The 9823-nt window shown below is 44.0% G+C and overlaps 2 protein-coding genes across 5 annotated transcripts; one reads left to right on the top strand and one right to left on the bottom strand.

Annotated features, from left to right (window-relative positions):
- Positions 1 to 1191: 1191 nt before the first annotated feature.
- On the top strand, positions 1192 to 7496 carry dnm1l (dynamin 1-like). Of its 4 annotated transcripts, XM_057051034.1 has the most exons (20): positions 1192 to 1415; positions 2251 to 2395; positions 2646 to 2675; positions 3167 to 3213; positions 3559 to 3630; positions 3718 to 3804; positions 3928 to 4090; positions 4177 to 4297; positions 4620 to 4751; positions 4858 to 5064; positions 5157 to 5277; positions 5355 to 5510; positions 5585 to 5674; positions 5757 to 5849; positions 5932 to 5988; positions 6081 to 6146; positions 6401 to 6550; positions 6625 to 6734; positions 6810 to 6969; positions 7138 to 7496. In XM_057051034.1, the coding sequence occupies exons 1-20, from the start codon at positions 1314 to 1316 to the stop codon at positions 7192 to 7194; spliced, it is 2166 nt and encodes a 721-aa protein (XP_056907014.1). In that variant the 5' UTR covers positions 1192 to 1313; the 3' UTR covers positions 7195 to 7496. The 4 variants fall into 4 exon arrangements, with proteins under 4 accessions (XP_056907014.1, XP_056907016.1, XP_056907015.1 ...); XM_057051036.1 differs by lacking the exon at positions 6081 to 6146; XM_057051035.1 differs by lacking the exon at positions 2646 to 2675.
- Positions 7497 to 7562: 66 nt separating this feature from the next.
- On the bottom strand, positions 7563 to 9747 carry tnnt2d (troponin T2d, cardiac). The gene is made up of 12 exons (XM_057051047.1): positions 9704 to 9747; positions 9570 to 9580; positions 9463 to 9480; positions 9376 to 9397; positions 9235 to 9292; positions 9049 to 9165; positions 8707 to 8784; positions 8519 to 8629; positions 8295 to 8407; positions 8127 to 8217; positions 7947 to 7984; positions 7563 to 7749 (listed from the first exon to the last, which is right to left on the bottom strand). The coding sequence occupies exons 1-12, from the start codon at positions 9736 to 9738 to the stop codon at positions 7704 to 7706; spliced, it is 738 nt and encodes a 245-aa protein (XP_056907027.1). The 5' UTR covers positions 9739 to 9747; the 3' UTR covers positions 7563 to 7703.
- Between the last annotated feature and the right edge of the window lie 76 nt (positions 9748 to 9823).

Raw genomic sequence — 9823 nt, forward strand, 5'->3', positions numbered from 1 at the left:
TCTAAGCCTTTCAAATCAAATCCCCTACATGAAGTTTTTTCAGAAATAAGCAGCATACATACAGTGTTTTTCCTGCTTTCTCTTTATCATGTTTTAGGGGTCTTCATATAGTCATGGTACAATCGAAAAACAAAGCAAAAACAAATCTTTCACCTTTGGAATCAATGTCATTTTGAAAGATTTTGGCCTTCAAGTTGATGATGACTTGGACCGAATGTTTACCTTTGATGGACACACTAGAGACTCAAAACAGGTTTCATGGGCGATCAAAACAGTACTGTCGGACAGTGATGCAACGCAAAGGAATGATAACTGCCTACATTGACTGTATTATGTCATAATATTCAATATTAAGTGACTCTAGCTCAAAGCTGCCGTAAGGGAAAACTTATACCGGCGTTAAGATAGAATCTTCTTCCCCTTAGGTGATCCGAGGTGTTCTTTTATGCTGTACATGTAAAAGTGTAAGTTATGTATTCTGCATATTAACATTAATATTTCTGACACTGCTTGTCTTTTTTTGTGTGTTTTTTTAAAATAATTTCGGTATTTGTGTTTAAACCTCCCACGATTATTGTAAAATAATTGGATTGCTGTGAAGAATAACAGTGGTATAGAAGACATTTTTCTCATGATTTGAGTTCTAAGAAGCTGCATTGAACTCACATTTATATGCAAGTTGTACTCTAGATATTCATTCTATACTGTTACCCTGCAATAAAAATTAATGTACAATGCACCAAATATTCCAATATTATATGTGCATGTATGTTTGACATATTTCTTAAATGAATAGACAAACATGTTTTGGTAAATATTTGCGACTTCAAGACTCAAATGAAGATTTTTTTATTTGTTCATTTTCTGCTATAGAATTTTATGTATATTTTATGAAATATGCATGTGAAAAGTAAATAGACTATAATAAGATTTCTGTTAAATTTTGTCAGTAAGTAAATTACTGACATTGACATTTAAATATACATATTATACACTTTTCCACAAATTAGCCTTTCGCATAAATATTTTGGTCGTCACCGTGGTGATTGTTGCGTAGATAAAATTACAATTTTAGTCGTGCATCGTAATCTCGAGGAAATGTAGTTCATAAAAACGGAAGACGTTTTCTGTGGGCCTTCATCGCGACTGGATTGGACTTCATCTCCCATGATTCCACTCTGCGCGTGAACCCCGTGTATTTTGAGCCAAAGAGTCACCAGTAGCTTTAGCTGCGGATCGTTGAATGACTTTGTTCCCGTGTATAGAAGGCTAAAAGTTGCCAGTTTGACAGGTCTGCGTTTAAAGCGAAACGGATGGAGGCCCTCATTCCTGTCATAAATAAGCTTCAAGATGTATTTAATACGGTCGGTACGGACATTATCCAGCTGCCGCAGATAGTTGTTGTGGGTACTCAGGTGAGAAACGCAACTTTGTCTTAATGCTAGCAAGTCAACTTAGCCTGCGCGTCATTCGTTGTTGGCAAAGTAGCAACGCACAGGCTGAAAATGTAAATCAGCCAGTTGTTTAAATTGGCAATAGCTGCGTGTTCGTCTTCACTTCCAATCTTAACCCAGCCATATTTTTTATTTAGTCAAGGAAACAAACGTTATCTCAGTACCATTCAGAACAGAATCCGGCAGTTTTGGTCCACTCTGCTCAGTTTTGCTGAGTGAACACTGCCTTTGATGCCGTTTCTGTCCACCTACTACCTACTTTGTGTATTAGAAGCTAATTGGTTTGGGCCAACCCTTTCTTTTATATACCGGCTAATAGGATGTGACTGTCTAAGACGGTGTGGCAGTCAGCCAAGGCTGGTCACGTGACTTTGTTTTGGCGAACGCTTGTAATTGTTCTTGTAAATGCTCCTGTAAACCCCAAATCATCTGTGACCTGCAGTTTAAACATGCTTGGATCACATTGTAATGTGGACCAGAGCTCAACTAATTGCATTCATAGACTTCCCTTCTTCAACCAAGGGGTTGGCATCAGTCCACGAGAGTCGCCTGTGCCTGTAAAATCAGCATTATATTTTCCCAGATCTCATTAATGTGGATTCAGCTTCTGTCAACAAGCCAGATATACACCTTGAATGGCTCCCTTTGGCTTTAAGGCCAATGGAAAGTTCTGCCCAATTAGAAAGAATATCCTGGGCCCACAACTAATTTACATTTTGGCTGGTGGGAATGCAATTCAGGGTGCCAGTTGCTACATTTGTTTTTCTCTTATGATGCTGTTGTTTTTTTTTTACAGAGCAGTGGAAAGAGTTCGGTTTTAGAGAGCTTAGTGGGCAGAGACATCCTTCCACGTGGTACTGGCATCGTCACCCGCCGGCCTCTCATCCTACAGTTAGTGCACGTTGATCCAGAGGACTGCAAGAAAACCACTGAAGAAAATGGTAACGTATCTGTGCAATTCTCTAGCTGTGTATCAATTTAAGTTTAAATAAATGATGCACTATTTACTCTTGATGGTGCACATATATACATTTTACACACTCATTTTCCTAATATATAGCTGCAGCTGTGTTTCTACCAGAGTCTCCCATGTGAGAAAGGCATCTTGGTGCATGCTGCAGAGGCCCATGCAGCTGATCTAGATAGCTAGGCTAACTCTTTTGTCTCCTGTCATCTCTCCCTAAACCACAGCCTCCAAGAAAAATGGACGCCTTTACAAAGGTCTCCCTTTTTTTTTTAACCTTGCAGTGTTGATACAATCATAATCTCACTTTTGCCCATTTTCTCCCACCCCCCCACTTGTGTTTGTGTAGCATTTCAGAGCACATACCATGTGACCTTACTACACTCAGTTAAAGCGCTAGTACCTGTTTAGGCTCTTGGAATTAGGCAGTCAGACAGAGATTAGTTTTTATTTATTTAAGCAATTACTGCACCCAGCTTGACCTCATCATAGCTCATCTACATTTATCTCCAGTACCTTTTGGATTAAAGCTAAAGTGTTCACCCCAGTAATTTTGTTCCTGTTTTTGCAACTCTGCTCTTTGAATTACACGTGCTTCTCTTTCCATATATTTTTGTTTCTGCAAGTCGGCTGTGGATCAGGTTGTTTTCCATCTCACCTTTGTAATGGGCTGTCGCTACACCAATGTGCAGGCCACATCTGGCGCACCAGTAAAACATTTTCTGCTTTCTTCTTTAAATCTCTGTAGGCATCGATGGAGAGGAATGGGGAAAATTCCTACACACCAAAAATAAGGTAGGGTGTAAATATGAATCATTATAAATATGTTTTTTGTTGCATTTCCTATAGATGCACATAAACAAACCGGCTCTGATGTTGTGGGCTCAGTGACTCACTGGTATTTAAGAAATGGCCACCTGTTTTCAGCACATAAAGACATCATGCCCACACCCTGTCCCTAAAAACTTTTATGATGGAGAGGGATAAAGTCTATTTTTAGAACTATACCCTGGAGAGAAGAGTTGTTGACATGATGAATGACAACATAGTTTGGGCGAATGAGATTTGTTTCTGGTGGTGATGGAAGGTTTCACATGTGTTTTGGAGTCTGACTCGTCACTGTTCTGATGATTGTTTCAGATCTTTACGGACTTTGACGAGATCAGACAGGAAATTGAAGCAGAGACAGAACGAATTTCCGGAAATAATAAGGTTTGCTAATTACAGCCGCTGGGAGAGATTACAGCTGCAGCTCTGGAGGAATGTGCTTCTGAGCGTAACACAATGTTTTCTTTGTAGGGCATCAGCGATGAATCCATTCATCTTAAAATCTTCTCGCCAAATGTTGTGAACCTCACGTTAGTTGACCTTCCTGGTATTACAAAGGTGAGCTGCTAAGACATAAATATAAACAGCAACCTCAGCGCCTCTTCCCTTTTCCTTATTCTTCTGCTCGTCACACATACACAAACACACAGATCTTAGTGTGTGTGTGTATCCCTCCAACAGTTGCCGGTGGGAGATCAGCCCAAAGACATAGAGATCCAGATCAGAGAGTTGATCTTCAAGTTCATTTCAAACCCAAACTCCATCATCCTGGCTGTTACTGCTGCAAACACAGACTTGGCCACTTCTGAGGCGCTTAAAGTGGCCCGGGAGGTCGACCCTGATGGTGAGTGACTACATTGAAATTTTCTGCATTTAACGTCTCATGGCTTCTTCTTTTTTGTCATTAATTATGTATGTTTGATTTTTAAGGCAGGAGAACACTGGCAGTGGTGACTAAGCTGGATCTGATGGATGCTGGTACAGACGCCATGGATGTACTGATGGGCAGGGTCATTCCTGTGAAACTGGGCATCATCGGAGTTGTTAACAGGTAACATTCACGACGTGCACAGGCAGCTACACCAGTCAAACAAGTCTACTCCCAAGATATGTGGTAGCATTCTGAGCATTGAAAATGAGTGTAGAATTTTCACAGTTTACTCTCTATGAGGCGTACCTTTCTCATGTCAACAGAGGTTAACAGAGATATTATTTAGTTTAGATCATTGGTGTAAAAACATTCAATTGTTTGAATATTTCTGTAAAGGCAGCCATCCCCTCAAATACCAACCGAGTCGTGCTTAAATATTCTGTTGCTGCTTGTTAAAAGAAGATTAAAGAAACCTTTTTTTTGTTTTATGCTTTCTTTTTAGGAGTCAGCTGGACATCAACCAGAAGAAGTTGGTGGCAGATGCGATCCGTGATGAACATGCCTTCTTACAAAAGAAGTACCCATCTCTTGCTAACAGAAATGGAACCAAATATCTGGCTAGAACACTAAACAGGTACCAAAGTTTAATATAGCAAATCGAGTCTTTCAGAGACTGTCCAGGATTTAATGCTGCAGCCAATCTTCCCCTTTAAGTGTTCTCTTTTATAATCTTTTAATAGACTCCTGATGCACCACATTAGAGATTGTCTGCCCGAGCTGAAGACCAGGATCAATGTCCTAGCAGCGCAGTACCAGTCTCTGCTCAATAGTTATGGCGAGCCTGTAGGTGATCAAAGCGCCACGTTGCTGCAGCTCATCACCAAGTTTGCTGCAGAATACTGTCGCACCATCGAAGGCACGGCCAAGTACATCGAGACAGCAGAGCTGTGAGTCTCTGACCTTAGCTGCACATAGCAGCATATACGCATATCCACCCAAATCTGTCTGCACCATTAATGCCTGTTTATTTTTCTCCTAGCTGTGGTGGAGCAAGAATCTGTTATATATTCCATGAAACATTTGGTCGCACCTTAGAGTCGGTTGATCCCCTGGGGGGGTTGACAACCATCGACGTGCTCACAGCAATCAGGAATGCGACGGTGGGGTTTTGCTCCCTGGTTGTCATTCTTGTGCTCGGCATCTTGGTGAAGACCTGAGGTTATATTGTACCCAACAGGGGCCGCGGCCCGCTTTATTCGTGCCCGAGGTTTCCTTCGAGTTGCTGGTGAAGAGGCAGGTCAAGCGCTTGGAGGACCCCAGCCTGCGTTGTGTGGAGCTGGTTCATGAGGAGATGCAGAGAATCATCCAACACTGCAGCAACTACAGTACCCAGGTGTGACAACACACTCAGCAATGCACCCAAGGGCTCACTGGCTCAGTCTCGCTAATGCTTATTTATATTCGCAGGAGTTGTTGAGGTTTCCGAAGCTCCACGATGCCATAGTAGAGGTGGTCACCTCGTTACTAAGGAAAAGACTTCCTGTCACTAACGAAATGGTCAGGAGCCGCCAACGCAGGACAGTGCTCAGGTCGTTCACTCCCGCTCAGTCTTCACGGGTTTATTTTACCTCCTCTTCAGGTCCACAACCTGGTTGCCATTGAGCTGGCCTACATCAACACCAAGCACCCCGATTTTGCTGATGCATGCGGCCTCATGAACAACAACATAGAGGTAAGCGATAAAACTTAGTCCTCACAGATATCATGGTGACGATAAATGGCGTTGACCTCATTCTTGATTTGTTATTTTGCAGGAGCAGAGACGAAACAGAATGCGAACAGACCTTCCCGCCGCTGTCCCCAGAGATAAGGTACTCTTCCTCTGGCTCGCTTATTCCTCTTGTAGCTCACTTGCTTTCTCGGTCAGTGTTCTCTCCATACTTTCCTGTGATGTCTTCTCTAGTTCCTTAAAGGCCCCGGTGGGCCGCCCCACACTGATCCTTCTGCCCCTAGCAGCGAGGTCACTAAGGTGTGTCTCTGTCTGGCTGTTGGCTGCACGTGTCTGGCTGCAATCAGGCTTTTGTATTTCCCTTAAATCCAACTGTCTGTCGGTTGTCTATCTGACATTTACTCCCACTCTGTATCGCACATCTGACTTCATTTATCACATCGCATGTTTATTTGCTGAGCCTCGTGAATGAAGCTTTTTTTTGTGCATCGATCTGATCACGTGCCCCCTTGAACAGCTGCACCCTCTCCTTACTGTCCCTGTCACCCCTGTAGGCCGCAGCAGGCGGCCCCGCTAGCGAGCAGACCGAGGGAGGGACGGGGACCTGGAGGGGCATGTTGAAGAAGGGAGACGAGAGTGCAGCCATGCAACCCCCTTTTCCTTCAAGCCCACTGAAGGGTCAAGCTGTCAACCTGCTGGACGTGGTGGGTACAGTGAATTTACACGTACAAATGCTGTATCGTTCCTGCCATTATTCTGATATTTGGTCTATTGCCAGCCCGTTCCCGTATCCAGGAGGTTGACAGCTCGGGAGCAGAGGGACTGTGAGGTCATCGAGAGGCTCATAAAATCATACTTCCTGATTGTTCGGAAAAACATCCAGGACAGGTGTGTAATCTAATCCCTGAATAACCCCGTATTTATTATCCATTATCCATTATCTCTCCCGCCGTCTGGTTTCAGCGTACCGAAGGCAGTGATGCACTTCCTGGTGAACCACGTGAAGGACTGTCTGCAGAGCGAGCTGGTGGGTCAGTTATACAAGTCGGCCCTGCTGAACGACCTGCTGACAGAGTCTGAGGACATGGCTCAGAGGCGCAACGAGGCTGCCGACATGCTCAAGGTAACACATCCGTCATGTGTCAGGCGGCGTCTAAAGATAATGTCGGGGATCAGTCACAGGCTGCGCTACATTTCATCAGCCCTGTTCTGGGGCAAGATATTGGGTTTGACGTCACCAAGTAGCAGTTTGTGTGGGAATGTTCCTAATTTGAATGTCTCACCTCCCCAGGCATTGCAGAAAGCCAGTCAAGTGATAGCAGAGATCAGAGAAACCCACATGTGGTAAAAGGGGGCGGAGCTGTTCGACCGCTCGTCATCTTCAAGCTCCCGCACGACCACAAACTCCCGACGAACAACCTGGAAAAGCACTGGTGTGGATATGTGTATACCGAATTATAGTTTTAATGTACAGAACTAGAATCGAGGGTTGACCCTATCAGCGCAGTGACAGCTTCCTGATGTAGATCATTATATTTTTGTTGTGTAATAAAACATTGTACAGGTAATATCATCACTGTGTGGAGCCCTGCTGGAGAATGACTCTTCCTAATGTAGCTTTGAATTAAAGAAATGAGAAACATAATCAAATTCTGATCGGTTTGACGTTTGTAATTGATTTTTAAATGTGGAACATTAAAACAAGAGCGGCAGGGGTGGATGAAATGACATTTATTGCTTTGAAATCCTGGTGATTGACATGTAATCCAACAACGTGGGATATTGGTACACACAAATCGGACGTGCAGGTCAGGTTCTGCTGTCCGTGTCTCCCCCGTCAGTGTCGGCCTGGTCTGTTCACCTCAGCCGGCCACCCATTTTGCCCTTGCCCCGACCTTTGGCACTAAAGGGAGACGAGGAAAACGCGAGTTAAGAAATATCCGGGCATAATGACCAAATTTACAGACTTCACAGGCAGCAATCAGACCTGCAAAATTCATATTTAAAACCTGTGAGGGCCATATGGTAATTTTTCTGGAGGACATTTTATTTAAAAATGTGCAATCTTTTTGTATGATAACAATAAAATGATTCACTTACTTCTGGTGATCTTTAACACGAGCAAGCAGCTGATTAATCTGCAAAAACACAAGGATTCACTGAATACCCGATGTGTCCAGTAGAGGGCGCACGTGTGCACACGCGACTGGGATAATACTCCCGTGAGGAGTTTTCTAACTTTACACGAATTGGGAGGAATGAGCGTGAACGCTGACTCACATCATACTTCTGTCGTTTGAGTTTCTCACTAAAGTCGAACTTGTCGGCCTCCAGCTCCATCAGCCGCTGCCACAGCTCGCTGGCCTTCTCCCTGAACACAGAGCAGATGGAGGAGAAGCCATTTTCCAACGCCCTTTCTCTCACACGGGCAGGAGAGTCAGGACATACTTCAGCTTGTCCTCGTTCAGGTGATCGATATTCAGAGCCTTCCTGCGCTCGGCCAGGATCTTCTTCTTCTTCTCCCTCTCGGTCATCTTCTTGGCTCCTCTCCTGCTCTCACTCTGTCGGGCAAACAAAATCCTCATTCTTGCTCCACTTTCAGCAGACTTTTCTACTTGAGGCGCATGATTTCAGGTTGAACAGCAGGTGAGGATAATTCTTAAAGTTTGGACCTTTTGCACAGCGCCGTACTGCTGGGTCATGTTGGAGAGGACCTTCTTCTTCTTGGCATCATCATCCAGCTTCTTGCGCTGCTCCTCTAGCTCCCTGCGCTCCTTCTCCTCCTGTAGGGTGCACAGGCGCGTCACACCGGGGGAACACAGCCACCTCTGCTCACACCTGAAGGTCTGAAGGAACTCACAGCGAGCCTGGCCTGCCTCTCCTTCTCTCTCTCCGCCCGGACTCTTTGCTGCTCCGCTCTCTCAGCACGACGTTTCTCCTGGACACAGCAGCATTGTTCATCTGTCAACGCTTTGATGAATTAGCAGTGTTTCGAGGATTCATCCTCTCCAGTTTAAAGATTCTGGGATTCAAAACAAACCCATTAATCTCTCTTTAGTAAACAATGTAAACGTGACTGTATTTATTGGCATTAAGTGGCACAATTTTTGCCTGCAAAGTGGAGAAAAACAGAAAAAGCCTCAGGTCCTGAGGTCTCTGATCCCTAGTAGATGCAGTTCATGCTGCACAGAAGGTTTCTCACGATTCTATTGACGAGGGCGATGAGCTCCTCTTCCTCCTTCTTCCTCTGGATGAAGTGAGCTTCGATCAGAGACTGCAGCTCAGACAGGTCCTTCTCCTGGCGCTTCCTGTGGATGTCCTGTCGCAGACCAATACAATCAATAAAGCGGAAAACTGGAGATTTTACAGCCGCCTACAGACGACTCACGTCAAAGTCGACTTTTTCCCCGTCGGGTATCTTCGGCGCACTGATGTTGGGCATGAACCTGAGGAGGAGGAAGAGTTCGTGTTCATGAAAGTTCAGCTTCTTACTGACTTTAAAGGGAGGAAACCCACGCCAGACACTTACTTTTGTTTGGGCTTTGACTCATCTGGAATGAAAAGCATGATTAAGATGTAGAAGTAGACATTTTTAAATAGATACAACAATACTCACCCGTCACCTCTTCTTGAGCTAATTGTCACAAAGGTGAATTAATTAGTGAAATGTTCTGAAATTAAAGGCTGATTGGTGCAAACACACATAAAGAAGACCCGTCTTACCTTCTCCCTCCCTTCAGAACAACAGCAGGATGCACGAAACGAGAAAAGAACTTAGAATTTGAATTCATCCACACGCTAAAGTGATTGTAATATCAAAAACGTGATGCACAAAATGTATACAAATATGTACGTACTCCACCTCCTCCACAACTTCCTCTGTGTCAGACATTTTGATGCAGATGAGCTCTGTAAAATGGAACCCTATTAGTCTATTTATAGCTCAGCAAAAAATATGACATCATTAAAAAAAAAGA

The sequence above is a fragment of the Takifugu flavidus genome, chromosome 13 (assembly GCF_003711565.1).
Source record: "Takifugu flavidus isolate HTHZ2018 chromosome 13, ASM371156v2, whole genome shotgun sequence".
In the NCBI taxonomy this organism is placed as follows: Eukaryota; Metazoa; Chordata; class Actinopteri; order Tetraodontiformes; family Tetraodontidae; genus Takifugu; species Takifugu flavidus.